This window comes from Crocodylus siamensis, chromosome 2 (genome assembly GCF_052110815.1).
Source record: "Crocodylus siamensis isolate JL-2025a chromosome 2, ASM5211081v1, whole genome shotgun sequence".
Classification (NCBI taxonomy): Eukaryota; Metazoa; Chordata; order Crocodylia; family Crocodylidae; genus Crocodylus; species Crocodylus siamensis.
The window spans coordinates 245,472,160-245,491,682 of NC_143396.1; the positions used below are offsets into that span (position 1 = coordinate 245,472,160).

General features: G+C 46.7%; 1 protein-coding gene across 4 annotated transcripts in view; it reads right to left on the minus strand.

The window, feature by feature from the left end:
* The window catches only part of HEATR5A (HEAT repeat containing 5A), a 132,538-nt gene that overhangs the window by 33,687 nt on the left and 79,328 nt on the right, over positions 1–19,523 (minus strand). For 3 of the 4 annotated variants that reach the window (XM_090033561.1, XM_090033559.1, XM_090033560.1), the window contains 4 exons: positions 17,253–17,279; positions 15,246–15,384; positions 7,797–7,976; positions 1,784–2,023 (listed from right to left, as the gene is read on the minus strand). In XM_090033561.1, coding sequence (XP_089889687.1) covers positions 1,784–2,023; positions 7,797–7,976; positions 15,246–15,384; positions 17,253–17,279 — 586 coding nt within the window. The remainder of the gene's footprint in view (positions 1–1,783; positions 2,024–7,796; positions 7,977–15,245; positions 15,385–17,252; positions 17,280–19,523) is intronic. The other variant, XM_090033562.1, reaches the window with a different exon arrangement.

The following is a 19,523-nucleotide window of genomic DNA, read 5'->3' on the forward strand; positions in this document are numbered from 1 at the left end:
TTCGAGAACTCCTGGTGCTCAGGCGAAGCGCCCGAAGATTGGAAGAAGGCCAATGTGGTGCCTATCTTCAAGAAAGCAGGTCTGGGGAACTACAGGCCCATCATCCTGACCTCTATTCCAGGGAAGATCTTAGAAAAATTCAAAGACACCATTCTTGCCAAACTGGCTGAAGGCAACTTCCTGAGGGACAGCCAGCATGCGTTTGTTTGGTCAGGCAAGACCTACCCACATCTCATCTTCTTCTACAACCAGGTGACATATCACCTGGACAAGGGAGAAGAGATTGACATCATACATCTTGATTTTAAAAAAGCTTTCAACTTGGTATCCCACGATCATCTCATAGAAAAACTGGCCAACTGAGGCCTCGGTTATATCACAGTCTAGTGGCTGGGGAATTGGCTCTGAGGTCGGACCCAGAGAGTGGTAGTTGATGGAAGTCAATCATTGTGGTGCACCGTGACCAGTGAGGTCCCCCAAAGCTCCGTCCTTGGGCCTATGCTTTTCAACATCTTCATTAATGATGTGGACATTGGTATCAGAAGCAGACTGGTCAAGTTAGCTGATGACAAAACTTTGAGGTAAAGTGTCCATGCCCAAGGGCAGGATGGAGATCCACGCTGACCTTGACAGGCTTGGAAAATGGGTGGATGAAAACCTGATGGCCTTCAACACTGAAAAATGCAAGGTACTCCACTTGGGGAAGAAAAACCCACAGCATGCTTATAGGCTCAGCAGTGCTACACTTGCTAGCACCATGGCCAAAAGGAACTTGAGGGTCATGATTGACCACAAGATGAATATGAGCCACCAATGTGATGTTGCAGCCAGAAAAGTGAGCAAAACTCTGGCTTGCATCTATAGATGCTTCTCTAGCAAATCCCAGGATGTCATCCTCCCACTGTACTCGGCCTTGGTGAGGCCACAGCTGGAGTACTGCATCCAATTCTGGGCTCCACAATTTAAAAAGGATGTGGAGAAGCTTGAGAGAGTCCAGAGGAGAGCTACGCACATGATCAGAGGGCAGGAAAACAGGTCTTATGATGCAAAGCTGAGAGCTATGGAACTCTTTAGCCTGGAAAAGCACAGGTTTGGGGGGGACCTGGTAGCTGCCTATAAGTTTATAAGGGATATACATCAGGATCTGGGGGAATGCCTGTTGACCAGAACGCCCCATGGAATGACAAGGTCAAATGGGCACAAACTCCTCCAAGACCGTTTCAGGCTGGACATAAGGAAGAACTTTACTGTCCGAGCCCCCAAGGCCTGGAACAGACTGCCACCAGAGGTGGTGCAATCACCTACTCTGGATTCCTTTAAGAGTAAATTAGATGTTCAACTTGCTGGGATCCTGTGACCCCAGCTGACTTCCTGCCCCTGGGGCAGGGGGTTGGACTCGATCTTCCGAGGTCCCTTCCAGCTTTAATGTCTATGTCTATGAAATGTTCTCAGACCATGAATTGTGTTGGTGTAGGTAGGTGTCAGATATAATTTCTGGTTGCCAATGTTTTCTGCTGGAACAATGGTTCCTTATTTGTATGTCATACTACAACAGCTGGGAAAAATCAGTGTCAACACTGTAATTATATGCCAATATTATGACTAATTTACTATTGCTCTGTAACTCAACATATCCAGGCTTCTAGTCAGATTAATTAAAGGAATCAACAGAGGTTATGAAGAAAGAAGCCTATGGTGAATTTCCATTTAGAAAGAATCTGTTAACATTTAAGTATGCTTGGCACTCAGTGGAATGTTCTCAGGATCTCAGTGTAACACATACCTCTTGAATCTCTTTGTTTCCCTTCCTGAGCCAAAGTTACGTCAAAATGTGTACTGCCTGCATTTTCACATTGGCTGATAATTCTACAAACACACTCTGCAGCAAAAACTCTAGTAGGCCACCGTGGATTAATGAAGGGATGGGATGTCTCATCACTCTCCGAGGTTAACACTGATTCATCATCCCCTTTAGCTACCTCCTCTTCTTGGGTTGTATCAACTGAAGCTACTGTAGTGAAATCTACATTTTAAGCGAAGAAAAAGGAACGAATTGATTAATGGAAGAAATGCAAACACATTGTCCTTCTATAGTTTAATTGAGCTACAGGTTATGGAAATTTTGTAGTAATTATTCAGGTTCCCTGTACTAAATATTGTGTCACTAACATTGGAGAATGACCATACACCCCCTTCCATGGCTAGATTCTGTTTATTATTTTTATTGCAACAAGTACCAGAGAAAGGTCAATGATCTTAGTTTCATGATACTCTTCAGCCATGGCTTGATCATGCTTACTAGACCCAAGGGAAAACTAGATGCTGCTGATCATTTAGGCCTATGGTAAAGCAATCCTGATGATTACTACCAAAGTATATGTATATAAAATCTATTTCATGGTTCACAGAAGGCAGACAGTTTCCATGAGGAAACTAAATACTCTTTATTGCCACTAACAATTGCACATATGAAAAACTGAAGCAGGTCATTCAAGATAACCCTTTCAAAGTAAATCTCTCCCATTTCAGGCTACCACTTCAGTCAGAGCACCTACATGGCTTTAAAACAGGACTAGAATTAAAAATCACATAATAAAGAGAGAAAGAGATGCAACAGAATCTATCAGTGTCTTAAATGGCAGATTATTTAATTCTTGTACACGTAAGGAAAATATAATAAATCAAAACTGAATCCTTCACTGGCATAATTTCTACAAAAATCCAATAGTCTCTCAAGAACAGAGGTAAGCAATTGTTTTGGCTGGTGGACCACTTAACAAGTTTGGGTTGCAAGCCTAAAATTCTATCTTCTAAAAAATTGTAACAAATTATAGATGAAAACACACAAATCTTATACTAAAAGTCAAAATCTACTAAAACATATTTTAGTTTTATTTCCAAAAATATTTCTCCTCCTGATTGATGCTTTTTTGAGTAGTGTATAATTTTCCATTCATCACGCTGGGTGGGCAGATTGGGTTAGGTGTGTGGTGCCTGGCATGCATCACCATAGCCACCATCACTTCCCTGCACAACCTGCTGCCTGAATTGGTACAGCAGGGGCAGGAGGAGGAGGAGCTGCTGGAGGTCTGGGGAGTTGAGCAGTACCTGGGCAGCTGCAGTCACACTGGAAGTAACCCTACCAGGTAGCTGTGTGCACTGACAGGGGTCAGGGCCATGGGCAGCCATGGTCAAGATGGTGGCACAGGCTGCCCCAGGTAGGAACAAGTGGAGCTCAACCACATTCAGGAGTACTGAGGGAGCAGCCACCAACCAGATGCAATTAATTGGCAGGTGTCCTCCACAGGCTGGATCCAATCAGTTGGGGTGCCAGATGTGGCCCACAGGCTCTTTTGCCCAGCCCTACTCATGAGTCTCCCTCTCTGCAATTTCTTTGTCCTCCTGCTCTCCATTCTGGGAGTTCAGCCCTTGCAAGATATTAGGCCGCATAACTAGTTCTACCTGCTCTGAATGACTAATTTAGAAGCATAGCTCTGCCTTTTTTCTACCACTTTTGATAGAATACAAATGGCCTGACGGAATTTTCTTCTAGATCACCATGGGGCCTCACCATCGGTGACACGTCGGGGATACACATTGGTGCACATTCACCCCCTGAGTGTGGCGGTGCATGCCCTGCTAAAAGGCACCACTGACACTGCCAGCGGCGCCTGTGGGCAGTTGCCGCTCCCCACCCCCATCTTCACCACCAACACTGCCGGTGGCATCTGCAGGCGGTCCGTGATAGCTGCTGCCAACACTGCTGACAGCGTTTGTGGGTGGTCGCTGACTGCTGGTTGGTACTCACCACCCCCTGTCCCCACTACCAACAGTGTTGTGACTGCCTGTGGGAGCTCCCCACTTGCCACCACCATGCTCCCACTGTCACCTGTGGGAGCCTGCCATGCCCCCCCAGCCTCCGGGGTCACACAGCATTCATGGGCCTCACAGCTCTTTGTGCTCTGAATTTCTATTTCTAGAACTATAGGTAAATCCCAAATTTCTGAACACCAACTACTTAAACCCCTAAGTTTCCAAAATATTCAAATTTAAAATTCAGAACTGAAAACCAAATTGTTATGAAGCTTGATTTTATAAATTCACAGATGGAAAGCAAGGCCTTTCTAAAAGATAATTCAACTTGTATAAAATTATGTTGAAAAAATTATTTTGCAAGTTTCTAAAAATCAAATATTTTAGTTCAAACCACATGGAATACTACTACAACCCAGGCACCCCCTCTGCAGGGGTCATATGCCTCCCTGCAGGGCTCAGAGACCCCTTGCAGGGGCTACAGTCCAACAGGGCCCAGAGGCCCCCCCCCCCACGCAGAGCCCCAGTACCGCCCCCCCCCCCACAGCTCACCTGCAGCAGCAGCAGCCACTGGAGCACTTGGGGCCCCCTGGCACAGCCCCCCTGCGCAGCACAGGTCAGTGCAGCTTGGCCCTGGCACCTGGCGCTACCTGTATGACATCGTGTGGGCCCAGCCTGGCTTGGAACAGCACCATGTGCCCTCGGGCAGCTCTGAGCCACTTGGGCTGTCACCCAGGGCCCTGTGCCAGTTGCGAGGATGTGTGTGCAGCGCTGGGCCGGGTCCTGTGTGCATGAAACTGGCCCAGCTGGGGCCCGTGCACACAGGACATGGCATGGCATGGTGCAACAGGCGGTCCCTGCAAGTGGCACAGGGCCCCAGTTGACAGAGTGGCCCAGAGCTGCTTGGAGCTGCACCACAACAGCCCAGGCCTGCACGATTTGCCACACGCACTGCCAGGTAGCCAGGGCCAAGCCATGCTGCCCTGAACTGTGGGGGTGTTTTGACAGGAAGGCCCCAAGTGCCCCAGTGGGCTGCTGCTGCGGAGGGGTGGAGAGGAGGCTGTAGATCATGAGGGTGGCATGTGGGGGACCCATCCCTTCCGAGCACCCACAGCCCCCCGCTCCTTCTCAGCCCCCCTGCTGGAGCCAGGGTCAATGCATCTTGCACTGCTCCAGGCTGCCCTGCACATGGAGGCAGTGTGCTTCAGCAAACAAGGGGCAAGAGACAGCCATAGAGACACTCTGGCCAGCTACAGAGTGTCTCTTTGGAGGACCCGAGCCTGATTGCCTTCTGTGACAAGGTGAAAGGCACTGTGAAGGGGGAAGAGCAGTTGATGTGCTTTATATTGATTTTAGCAAGACATTTTATATGGTTTCCCACAACATTTTCATTAACAAGCTAAGGAAATACAGGCTAGCTAAGGAAATACAGGCTAGAGAAAGGTACTGTAAGGGGAGTATTCCAGTTATCATCATGCTTCATGAGTAGTCACCAATGGCTCAATGTCTAGCTGGGAGGAGGTATCAAGTGGGGATCCCCAGCGGTCCGTCTTGGGTCCAGTATTGTTTAAGTTCTTCATTAATGATTTGAAGAATGTGATCAAGAACACACTTAACAAATTTGCAGATGAACCCAAATTGGGTGGAGTTGCAGGATTCAGAATGACCTGGATCTACTGGAGAAATGGTCAGCAATCAATCATACGCAATTCAACAAGGATGAGTGCAAAGTCCTGCACTTGGGATGGAATAATTGTATACACAAGTACAGACAGGGGAATGACTGCAGTACTGCAGACAAGGACCTGGGGGTTACAGTAGACCATAAACTGAATATGAACTAAAAGGGTCCTCTTGCTGTATTAACAGGAGGGTCACTTGCAAATCAAGGGAAATGATTCTTTTGCTCTATTCAGTGCTGGTAAGGTCTTGCCTAGAGTACTGCATCCAGTTCTGGGCCCCACACTTCAGGAAAGATGTGGGCAGCTTGGAAAGGGTCCAAAGCTGAGCAACAAAATATATTAGGCAAGATTTATGTGAAAAAGCTGAAAGAACTAGCATTATTTAGTTTGGAAAAGAGATGCATGGTGGGATTTGATAACAGTCTTCAAATACATATTTGAGGGCTGATTATAGAGAGGATGCAGATGGCTCTTCTCTGCAGCCATAGGGGACAGGACTAGGCGCAATGGTCTCAGGCTCCAGCAGGGACTATTCAAATTGGAGATTAGGAGGAACTTTCTGACTATTAGGGTGGTCAAGCACAGGAACAGGCTACCCAGGGAAACTGTGGAATCTCCATTCTTGGAAGTTTTAAAGGACAGGTTAGAAAGATGCTTGGTGGGATGCTTTAGTCAAGGATGGTCCTGCTTTGAGCAGGGAGCTGGATGGACTAGACACTGTGAGGTTCCTTCTAGCTCTACTTTTCTATGATCCTATGATTCTATAACTAACATAGAAAAAATTAGCAGACTCTTTTATTAGCAAAATACAAACTAAGTGACCAATTGTTGCTAGTCTCCATATGACTACATTTCAAAAGACTTTAGATTCTGGAGATTATTTTAGTTGCTCTTTTAAAAAAAGAAAAAAAAAAGAAACAGAGAACAGCTACTAATCTAACAACATATTGACCACAATGCAGAAGCATGACTGAGGCTAAGTCTTGCCAAAATCTTTTCATTTTACACATTTCAGGAAGGAGGCTCGCTATTGATAGGTTATTGTCTCTATTATATATTTAGAGATGCACCAGACTGTTAAATTAATGAGTGTTGACAATAATTTCATTATAGATAAAAATGTGCACTCAACAGCAGGACCTGCACATGACCAATAACTTAGGCAGATACTGCCTTATACAGCAGATGATCTGTGGTAAAGGAATACTTTAGCACCTATACTTTAGGCTTGCCTAAACCAATATCTCTTAACTGAAAGTCTGCCCCTTCCCATGTTTTGGGTAATATGGACTCTGTAGCTAGGCCATTCGTCATATAGGATGTTTGGTCAAGGTGAGGAGTAGGCTGTTGAATACTATCCCCTTATCAAGAAGGTAAAAAGCAAATCAGAAAAAAAAATAACCTCTCATTCTAGGGAAAATAATTAAAATGTTAATAAAAATAATGGGTAATATAATACTCCACGATCTATGGAGCCAAGCCAGCTCTACCCCTCTCCCTGCCAGCGGCCCGGCCACATGCAGTCCTGGGGCTCCCTGGGACTGCACACTGCCAGGGGTCTCTGCCCACCATGGGCTATAGGCCTTGCAGCCTACTGCTGCCGCTGGTGGCAGGGGCTATGTGGAATGAGGGAGGGGCATGTGTTTGTAGGTGGTCCCACATGCACACCCCATCATACACACGTACCCACGCCCAACTTGCACCACCATACCCCCCATGCACACCCCTACATCCCTTCACGCACACCAGCCACCCAACCCTTTCACCCTCTCCCTCCACATATTCACACCCCCCACAAACCCCATACCCACCCACACCCCACAAATCCACACGCACACACACACCTATCCACCCCACACACCCAGGCCCCACATACACACACACCCACAGCCCCCACAAACCCTGTACCCACCCACCCATACCCCCACACCCCTTCATACCTTCCCCCCCCCCACAAGGTATACAAAAATAAGACATTATTTTACGCTATTATGCAATAACCTCTATGTACACCACACAAACACATAAATCAGGACAAAAATTCTTTTAAAATCAAATTATTGTAAGTTGTTTGATTTTTAGAATATCATTTGTTTTCTTCCAATTCCAAGATGGCAAGCGCCTTAGCCAAAAGGAATACTTCTAGGGCCAAGGGAAGGGACTTCCAGTGACTTCCTTTTCCAAGATGGTGACCAGGGGGTGGGGCACCGGTCAAAGGGCAGGGCTATCTTTATGGCCCTCAACAGCTCACCAAAACATGTTTGGCACTCCACCCAAAATAACTGCCCACCCCTGACTTACCTGCTGAGGAAGCAAGGACATCTTTACAAAGCTTCAGCCAGAAAGACAGCTTTTCAACTGCCATCGATGTAAGCATATGACTCAGGGTCTCTCTGATATCTTGGCACAATTTTTGATCCACTTCTTTGTCCAGCAAGCTCAGCAATGCTCCTTCCAGACCTATTTCTCTGATGTTAATGTCTGTTACAAACAAAGACTGAGTGGTATGTTTCACAAAACTGCTGTAATACAGGTGTACAGATATGCAAAGTATTTAAAGACTACACAAAATGTGCTGCAAATAACAAATATGTAGTTCTGAAATATTTTTAATACCTTTGTATCAAAAAAATCAAATGGCATCTCATGCCTAATGCACCTGGATGTAAAGCAACCTTTAGGCTCCAGAGCGGTGAGAGACACGCAGGTGAAAGCCTGCTGCACCCCCACTCCCCCGAAGCCCCCCCATAGACCTCCCAGCAGCTGCAGAGCCCCCCGCCGACCCCCAGCACAACTGGAGGCAATCAGGGCCTGTGGTGGGAGGGGGTTAACCCCTGAGTGGGAGGAGGTGGCTGAGTGGAGCCGGGCCAGGTCAAGCCCCACCCAGGCCCCTACTTTGCCCAGCCCCCCAGGGAGCCACGCGACTGGAGCAGTGTGAACAGGCTGTGCAAACAGGCATGCTTGTCTGCTGGTATGCAAGTTAGTGCGGACTTCACGCAGGAGGGTGCACAGGAGGGCCTGAGACCCTGCCTGCAAACCCCCCAGGGTAGATAGTCCCAGCCATAGCCAGCTTACCAGAGGCATGACACGGATAGGCACGTGCCGCACCCCTCGGGATCTGTGGGCCCCCCCCCCCGGCACCTCAGAGACGGCCACCCAGACGGAGCCCATGGTTCCGGGCTCCACGCAGACAGAGCCCCTGGCTCTCTGCTGCGGGGGCTGCCTCTCACTTTTTCAGGCTCTGGGGCCCAGGAGCATGGCCACCTCCCCTGGTGGGGTCTGCTCCCTTTTGGGGTCTCCTGTATGCCATCTGGAGGAGCTCCAGACCACAGTCGAGACTGCGTGCCATCAGGGACTGTGACCAGGAGATCGACTCCTACTGCAAGGCCCTTCTCCCCTGGGAGCCGGAGGTGGGACCATGGTCTCCCTCCAGGACAAAGGAGGACTCTGGGACCTCCCACTCTATCCAGTCAGGGGCATGAACCAAGGTGGTCAAGGGCCCCAAGGCCCACTGCACCAAGGCCCCTGCCCTGCTGAAGCTTAGCAACAGGTACGCACCTCTTGCTGCTCCAGCAGAGCCTGCTGAGTTGCCGGCTTCCGCAGGCAGCACAGGCTCAACTGCAGCTACCGCCCCCGCTCTCCCCAAGACAAAATGTAAGGTGTTTGTTGTGAGATACTGCATTCTGAGGGGGACTGAGGGGGCAATCTGCTGTCCTGACCCCTTAGTCCGGGAAGTCTGCTGCTTCCCAGGGGCCTGCATCCAGGACATTGCGGAGAAGATCCCTAAGCTCCTCCAGCCCACAGACCACTATCCTATGCTCTTTATTCATGTGGGCACCAATGACATAGCTCAGAGCGCTCCCAGCTGGGTCATGAGGTGCTACAGGGATTTGGGAGTGGGGATAAAGGGTCTGGGGGCACAGGTGGTGTTCTCATCAATCCTCCCAGTCTCGGGGTATGGGCTGAGAAGGGAGAGGAGGATCCACGCAGTCAACCAAAGACTGCGGAGCTGGTGCCATCGGGAAGGCTTTGGCTTCCATGACCACAGTCTGCTCTTTGGCAAGAGAGGCAGTGAGCTGCTGTGAAGAGATGGCCTCCACCTCTCTCCCCTGGGGAGGAGGCTCTTCTCAGCCAGACTGGCTGACCTGCTCCATTTAAACTAAGTCCGTTGGGGGATGGGGGAACTACTGCCACTGCTGGCCTGCTGAGCAACCCTTGCAAAGCCAGCAGCCAAGGCACTTAAGGGAGCCCACCCCTCCCCCAGCCCTGGTACAATCTGTGGGCAAGGCAAGAGCCCCCAAGGGGACACTTGCCTGCCTGTACACAAAAATGCCAGGAGCTTGGGGAACAAGCAGGAGGAGCTCGCTCTCCTGCTCAATGCAAATAATTATGATGTCATAGGGATAATGGAGACCTGGTGGGACTCCACCCATGACTGGACCTCAGGTATGGATGGCTATACCCTGTACAGGAGGGATTGTGTAGATAAAAGGGGCGGGGGTGTAGCTCGCTATGTTAAGGAAAGCTACACATCCCTGCAAGCTGATCTTGGCGACCAGGGTAGACGACTAGAGACCCTCTGGGTTAAAATCCGTAGGGAACACAGCACAGGGGACACAACGGTGGGAGTCTACTACAGACCTCCCACCCAAAGCCCTGAGCTTGACCAGGAGTTTGCCCAGGAACTGGCTGAGGCCGCATGCTCCAGGACCGTAGCTGTCATGGGTGACTTCAATTACCCGGACATCTCGTGGGAGGATCACTCAGCAAAATCGGTAGCTTCCTCTCATGCACGGATGACCTCTACCTGACTCAAGAAGTCTACGGGCCAATGAAAGGCAAAGTGCTGCTTGATCTGGTACTGGCTACTGGGGATGACCTAATCAGTGACCTAGTGATCGACAGGAAGCTGGGTGACAGTGACCACGAGCTGATCACCTTCACCATCCGCCGTAAAGCTGGCAAGTCGGTCAGCAACACAGAAGTCCTTGACTTCAGAAAAGCCGACTTTGACAAGCTCAAGAGGCTGGTCAGTGAGGTCCTAAGGGACCACGACCCCAGGGAGAGGGGAGTTCAAGAAGAGTGGTTGCTCCTCAAGGGAGCGATCCTCAATGCACAAGCTAAGTCTATTCCGTCTCAGAGGAAAGGCAGCAAGAGGACGCAGCAGCCCCCCTGGCTCTCCAGGGACCTAGCAGACCTCCTGAGGCTAAAAAAGAAAGGCCTACAAAGGATGGAGGATGGGATTCACTTCCAAGGAGGATTATTCTGCACTCGTCCAGTCCTGCAGGGAGCAAACTAGGAAAGCTAAGGCTGCAACTGAACTTCAACTAGCTTTGAGCATCAAGGACAATAAAAAAAGTCCTTTTTCAGATATGCAGGGAGCCAGAGGAAAAGTAAGGGCAACACTGGACCCCGCTAAACCAGATGGGGCAACTGACAACTGACGCCCAGGAAAAAGCCAACCTATTAAATGGGTACTTTGCATCAGTCTTTCATCAGTCCCATGGGACGCCCATGCCCATTACAGGACAGGGAAGTCCGGATAAGGGAGATCCCCTGCTCTCCATTAATGTTGACCTCATGAAGGAACACCTTGAGAAGCTGGATAACTTCAAGTCAGCAAGCTCTGACAATCTACACCCCAGGGTACTCAAGGAGCTGGCGAGCATCATAGCGCAGCCTCTGGCACAGATCTTTGAAAACTCCTGGCACTCTGATGTAGTGCCTGAAGACTGGAAGAAGGCCAATGTGGTGCCTATCTTCAAGAAAGGGAGGAAAGTGGATCCAGCTAACTATAGGCCCATCAGCCTGACTTCTATCCCAGGGAAGATCTTAGAAAAGTTTATTAAGGAGGCCATCCTTGATGGACTGGCCAATGCCAACATCCTAAGGGATAGCCAGCACGGGTTTCTTGTGGGTAGGTCTTGTTTGACCAATCTCATTTCCTTCTACGACCAGGTGACCTATCACCTGGACAAGGGAGAAGAGATTGATGTCATATATCTTGACTTCAAAAAAGCCTTCGATCTGGTATCCCATGATCACCTCTTGGCGAAACTGGCTAATTGTGGCCTTGGGTCCACCATGATCCGCTGGCTGGCAAATTGGCTCCGTGGTCAGACCCAGAGGGTAGTAATAGATGGCAGTCACTCATTATGGTGTCCTGTAACCAGCGGGGTCCCCCAAGGCTCTGTTCTTGGACCCATATTGTTCAACATCTTCATTAATGATGTGGACACTGGAGTCAGAAGCGGACTGGCCAAGTTTGCTGATGACACCAAACTTTGGGGCAAAGCATCCACGCCTGATAACAGGCAGGTGATCCAGGCCAACCTGGTCAGGCTCAGCAAATGGGCGGACAAGAACCTGATGGTGTTTAACACTGAAAAATGTAAGGTTCTCAACCTTGGGAAGAAAAACCTGCAGCATCCTTATAGGCTCAGCAGTGCTACACTGGATAGCACTACGGAAGAAAGACACTTGGGGGTCATCATTGACCACAAAATGAACATGAGCCTGCAATGCAATGCTGCAGCTATTAAAGTGACCAAAATGGTGGCTTGCATCCGTAGATGCTTCTCAAACAAATCCCGGGACGTCATTCTTCCCTTGTACTCAGCCTTGGTGAGGCTGCAGCTGGAGTACTGCATCCAGTTTTGGGCTCCGCAATTCAAAAAGGATGTGGAGAAGCTTGAAAGAGTCCAGAGAACAGCCACGCACATAATCAGAGATCAGGAAAACAGACTTTACGAAGACAGGCTGAGAGCCATGGGGCTCTTTAGCCTGGAAAAACGCAGGCTCAGGGGTGATCTGATGGCCACCTGTAAGTTTAGCAGGGGTGACCACCAGGATCTGGGGGAACGTTTGTTCACCAGAGTGCTCCAAGGGATGATGAGGTCGAACAGTCAAACTACTGCTAGACCGCTTCAGGCTGGACATAAGGAAGAATTTCTTTACTGTCCGAGCCCCCAAGGTCTGGAACAGTCTGCCAGCGGAGGTGGTTCAAGCACCTACATTGAATGCCTTCAAGAGCCAATTGGATGCTTATCTTGCTGTGATCCTATGACCCCAGCTGACTTCCTGACCTTTGGGCGGGGGGTTGGACTCAATCTTCCGAGGTCCCTTCCAGCCCTAATGTCTATGAAATCTATGAAATTTGAAGGAACATGACTCACTATTGTCCAAAATGAACAGCACCCTAATAATTTTTCTAAGGTCAAGAAAACACAATGAGTGTGGTTTTGTTCCCTGTTCAGCTAATTTACTAAATCCATTCCAGTGAGGATACTAGGACTTGGTGGTTGGTTAATATTTCTATACCTGTCTATGAATTACTTCCCAAGGGATTTCTCTATTGTCTGATAAATGTCTGATGAGCTATTCCAGTTATTAACTTTTAAAACAACAGCAAGCTAGTAAAGGATTTAACATTAGTAATTTGATTGTATGCCCAATATTTACTGCTGTAGTTATAAAAGTACAAGATGAATTGAAAAACTACATGAAGAGCCTAATTGATATCTAATCAAAAATTCACAATATGGGTCTATTGGCAAAAACTCACCTTACCAGTTCAGCAAGCAAGGAGGAAAGAGAAGCACGATTACATGAAATCACATGATTACGTGAGATAAGTCCTGAACAGCTGAGGGATCTCCTACCGCACTTGGATGTTTTCAAGTCTGCTGAACCAGACGACCTGCACCCGAGAGTTCAGAAAGAACTGGCTGATCTTATAGCAGCACCACTGGCCAAGTTGTTTGAAGAGTTGTAGAACTTGGGAGTGGCCCCAGATGACTGGAAGAGGGCCAGTGTAGTGCTTATCTTTAAGAAAGGGCAGAGGGATGACCCTGCAAACTACAGACTGGTGAACTTGACTTTGGTCCTCAGAAAAATCTTTCAAAAATTTGTTTACGAGGCTATCAATCACAAGCTGGTAACTGATGGGGTGTTAAGCAACAGCATGGCTTTGTTGAGGGCAAGTCATGCCTGACAAACTTAGTGTCCTTCTATGACTAAGTAACTAGCCAGCTGGATGAGAGAGATGAGGTTTATGTCATTTAGACTTTAGTAAAGCCTTTGATTCAGTTTCCCATGAGATTTTCTCATACAAATTGGAGGCTACTGGGCTAGACTGGTCTACAGTGAGGTGGGTGGACAACTGGCTTAGAGGCCGCTCCCAGAGAGTTGTAAACAATGGGACTGCTGCATCCTGGAGGGCTGCCTCCAGTGGTGTCCCCCAGGGATCGGTGCTGGGACCTGTGCTCTTTAATATATTAATGACTTGAACGAGGGGATGGAAAGCTCAATGATTATGTTAATGGATGATACTAAGCTGTGGGGAAATGGACACAACACATCAGAGGATAGGGTAAAGATCCAGGATGACCTTGACAGGCTGGATTCATAGCCAGAACAGAATAAGATGAGGTTTAATAGGGAGAAGTGCAAGGTCCCTCACCTGGGTAGGAAAAACCCTCATCATAACTACGTGATGGGTGGTGGTCCACAGGCTGGCACAGCATCTGAATGAGACCTAGGGGTCATGATCGACTGGAAGATGAACATGAGCCAGCAGTGCAATGAGGTTGCCAGAAGGGCAAATAGAACTCTGGCATGCATTAATACATGTGTGGCCAATAGATCCAGGGATGTGCTCTTCCCTCTCCACTCAGCGCTGGTGAGGCCTCAGTTGGAGTACTGTCTAATTCTGGGCACCGCACTTCAAGGACATGGATAAGCTTGAGAGGGTATAAAAAAGGACCATCTGTATGGTCAAGGGCATGGAGGAAAGGCCCTATGAGGAGAGACTTAGGGAACTGGGCCTGTTCGGCCTGAGTAAGAGAAGGCTGAGAGATGACTCAATAGCCACCTACAAGTACATCAGAGGTGTGCACCAGGATCTAGGGGAGTAACTCTTCAGGAAAGCACCCCAAGAGAGGATAAGGATCAATGGGCATAAACTAAGAGAGAGTAAATTCAGGCCAACTATAAGAAAGACCTTCTTCTCTGTAAGGGTCACCAGAATCTGGAACACACTCCCAGAGGTGGTGCAAATCACCCTACTGAGATGTGTTCAAGATGAGGCTGGACAGGCACCTTGTCGAGCTCATCTGAGATCAATAACTTCCTGCCCATGGCAGGGGACCGGACTTGATGATCTTACAGGTCCCTTCCAGTTCTACAATTCTATGAAGCAATGATGTCAAGTGAATAAGTTGAATTTACAGTAAATTGAGCTGGGTACCAATATTCTGTTCTCAGGGTAATACTATGCCTATCACTATGGTATCTGAGAACCTGAATTACTTCTTCCTAGGCACCCGTTTCCTCATATTTTGAAACCTAAGGTTAAAAAAAAGGCAATGCTAAATAATGACATAACATTTTCAAGTTTCTCCCTGCAGGCATGAGAGTTACGGATTATTGTTATTTTAAAGGAAAGTAAAAATAACATAGCCCGGGGATCTGAAGCACTATAAAAAAAACAAAGATGAGTCATGGACAAAATTCTAAGTTCGGGCAAAACTAGTGTTTACAGCATTTCATCACCGGCGATGCCTTGGAAACAGCAATAAATAGGCATTATTAAGTATTTATTAGTAGAAAAAACTGGTTTGAGTGAAATTATTAAAAAAACAATACAAGTAGCCTGCTTGTTAAGCTTAACTCAGGAGAGAGTGATTAAATAGTCCAGGCCAGCATGCGTCAAGGTCTATGCTCCCAAAGCTTACTGGATACATGTATTACCTGGAGTGAAGTCTTCTCTGGTATCTTTTACAAAGGCAACAGCATGTTCTGATACCTCAGCTGCTTCTCTTTGCGCAAGCTGACGCAAGCAAGCTAGTACTGCTCGCCTCAACAGCAAGTAGGAGCTACAGAAATTCACCTGGAATATGCAAAAAAAGGGAGTAAGTTGTCTGGCAACTATTATAGAAGCTATGCAGCAAAACAAGAGCTTTGAATTTTGACTTCTTGAAGTTATGACAGACTGTATGGTTGGTAATCAAATAAATATCTTATTTTTCCTGCCTTTTTAGAGCTGAAATGCATAGCCACCTACAAGTACATCAGAGGTGAGCACCAGGACCTAGGGGAGCAACTCTTCAGTTGCTGCTACTTTTAAAGTTTTCTCAATGAAGTTACCTTACATAGCTTGTTTAGTTCACGTCCAACTCTCATTGAACTTAGGGGAAAAACTTCCATTGACTTCAAAGGCAGTGGAATTACAGTTTAAAGGAATGACTGTATGCAGTACACAGAATTGCAGTGTAGTTCAAAAGTGCAACACAAGAGAACTCCCTACACAACACCATTATCTGGAGTTAGGAATTCTAACTGATAAAAGGAAATGTTGATGTATTTAGTAATAGGAGAACCAGGTTTAAGTAATAAACCTGTGCATAGAAGTGAGAGAGAGAAAAATAATAACAATAAATAGAGGTTGATTAAGGTTTCTTTTGATAGATAACATAAACTAAATTAGGGTGCAGTGCTTTATTATTTTAGGCATGCTGAGGGTGAAGGTTAGGGGTGGGTACCAATCAGCTCTTAACCAAACCTCCAGCATAATGATTTACACGATCATTGGCAGTTAGCTCCTTTTAAATTAGGAAATTACTCCTGGGCAAGGAAAACTATCTGAAAAAAACAAATCTCACACCTCAGACTACTTAAACACTAAAAATGTCCTTAAAGAATTCACAGATAAATTACGTTGTCTTGTAAGGTGGCTACCTTGCTCAACCACCTGTTAATTCAATTTAATGCAACTCAAGTTGAGATTACACTGAGCATTTGGGAATAAATCAACCAAAATGAACATGCATCTAGATGTATGGAAGGTAAAGAGGTTACTCTTCATAATTAAGTAAACTTGTCCCCTTAACTGCCACCATTAGGAAAAGATAACAGCTAGAGCTGAGCATTTGAGAAGAGAAACGGTTGTGAGGCACGTTCCTCATTTGTCAGTGATAAGCCAGCAGATGTTAGTCAAAATTAAATTAAAAAAAAATTAAGCATACAAAGAACAAGTGATATGGAATCACAGTTTAGTTGTGTTCACAAAACTTATTTGTCTTCTGGTTTATATTTTTATACATGCGTGTGAATCTGCAAAACTCATTAATTATAAACTGGATAGATATGAAAGATATGCACCGTGTAACATTTACTTTAAAAACTGGGAGGCAATTAGTATCTCAGCAAGAAACTTTAATTGAAATTTAAAGCAGACAAATGAGGCTTTAATTCAACATTTATTCAAGCAGGCCACATTTTTGAAGGCATGCTAAAAATTGCAGTTCACAAGCTTTTCTTTATAGAGAAAGGCCCAAGCACCCATATCAGGTTACTGGAACAATGCAGGGCATTCTTCATATCTCTCATTCTCCCATATTTTAAGTGGGGGATGGGGAAGAAGGCAAGGGTAAAATGGAAAACACAATGCAAGCAACACATACAAACTTAAAATGACAAATATTTCCCTTTCTGCACTGGACACATTGAAGTCAAACAGATGAAAATTAAGTGCACAAAATTAAATATATGCACCAGCTGCAGAAGGTTAGGAAGGATTTGGTTAGGATGGCATCAAATGAATATCACTTGACATGCTAAATATATTTTACTTTACATTAATGGTTAAACATGAAGAGATACAAGAGGAAATAATAATAATAATAATAATAATAATAATAAAAAAACAGCACTGCAAACTGCTGAAATTTTTAGGATTATCAAGGCACAGGGACCTACCAACACAGAATTATCCAACAAGATCTCCTGCACAAAAACAAATGACAAACCATCATGACAGAACCAAAAAATAGATACCACAGTGATACTAACTAGATAAGGAAACCATTAAATTTAAAAATTCAAAACATAGTAAAGTTCAGAGTCTTATCCCAAATATGTCATTAAAACCTCATTTCTTAATCTAATTACCATATATTGTTTAAAAACTGTATAATGTCCACGGAATTAGTTGGCTAAATTAAACAGCACCAACAACATAAAATATCACCAACTCACAGCAGCACATTATTGTATATAATATCTGTATTTGAATAACCTTTGTGTCTTAAAGGTTAAAACCTGAGTATTCACTAACTCCTAAATATATAAATAAGAACTTTAGACATGTGCATCAATTATGTTAGCTGCACTGTTAATACTAGTCGTTGCTAAAGCATGCTGCTCCCTATCCCCAGCAGAACTCTTCTAGCCTGCACAGCAAAACCCACAATTTCCCACATTTTTCTTCTTTAAAGGAGAATCCATTTTTAAAAGTTTGTTGATCCATTTTTTAAAGTTTGTTTACAACCCTTTCATATATTCTTGTAAGCCACTTTTGGGTCGTAACCCATGGATTGAGAAATGCTGCCCTATACTTCTTCCCTAAGATAGCCATTTTCCATAAAGTTCAATGAAACTCTAACATGGGCACCAGACTCTTCCTTCAGGATGAGCTTTACAGGAGCATGGCTTGACTTCAACAATCCTCACTCATTCATTACAATAACTGCAATACCTATTGCCAATTTCCAAGTTGTATAAATTAGCAAGGATGGTCTCAGTTCTGCAAAAACCTCCTAGCAAGTAGAAATGTACACCAGTGCAGAATTCCATTAAGCTCACTGCAGCTCTGTGTGGGTGCAAGAATCCACCTCTGTAAAGCTTACTGTAAACTTAAATGAGCGTGTGGATGTACGTACGCGCGCGCACACACAGACACACACACACACGTATGGAAAATATGCTTTGCCCTTTAATGTTAACTAGAGGTGCACCAATTCATGGGTCCCATATCGGATCAGCACCAATACAAGGAAAACTGACAATATCGGCAATTGGCTTTTTCTGGCTGATAACATTGTCAATAAATGCCCTGTGCATGTGCATAGCCACAGCACAGCAACCAGGTAGCCAGGAGCACAACCCGGCAGCATGGAGAGCACCCAGGTCTGGCTGGTAAGTCTGTTGTGAGGGAAGGGGCGGGTGTGGGGGGGGGGGGGGCGAGAGGGCAGATCAAGGCCCCAGAGGAGGTGGAAGGATTGGGGTGGGGGAGGGGTAGGCACTGCACTGATGGAGTGGGGCATGGGTGGAGCCAGAACCAGCTTGTCTGGGAGGCAGATCCCACTGTTGCATGAACCCTGGGACAGCATGGGAGCTGTGTGCCCATGGACCTGCGCGTGGGGCGAGGGTGGGCTGCCACTGCAGACTGGGGCCAAGGCTGTGCTGGGCTCCTCCCAGTTGGGGGCTGAGCTGGGGTATGCTTGGGGTGGGTGGCGGTGGCACTTGGAGAAGGGGTTGGAGGGGCTACAGCAAATTTTGGGGTGGCTGCAGCCCCCCTGCCCTACATAGCCTCCCTCCCAGGGCTGCTGCTGCCTGCTCTGGGTGCATCTTGGTCTAGCCCCTGCCAGGAAGAGCTCGGCAGCCCCCCGGCCTCACAGCAACAGCCTGCCCTTGCCCCGCGTGCAGATCTGGGGGAACACCCCCCTCCCCCCCCCCCCCCCCATGTCCTCCCGGGGTGCACACAGCAGCATGAGTCCCCCTCCCCCTGGATGAGCTGCTTGTGGTTCTGTCCAGCACCCAGCCCCAGCTGTGTAGTGCCTGCCCCTGCCCCAGCCCAAGCGCCATTCCTGCCCTCACTGAAGGGGACTTGATCTGCACCCCCACATCTCTTTCTCTACCACTCCCTAACAGACTTACCAGCTGGTTGCCTCTCTTGAAACTGCCTGACTGCATATCAGAATTGGACTGGTATCAGCTAATATGGCTCACTAAAAACCAGCCATCGATATCTGCCCAAAAAATCTCTATCAGTGCACCCCTAATGTTAACAATATGTAGCTGAGTATTAACTATTTCTGAAGTATTTCATAATTTGATAAATGCATGGTGTTGTATTTTAGTCAGAGTACTGTAGTAAGACCACAATCCAACATGCTACTTTTAAATCCTTACTAAAAAGTTGAAAGATCAGTTTCTGTGCATATTAAAAGGTACTACTATAAAGAGAAG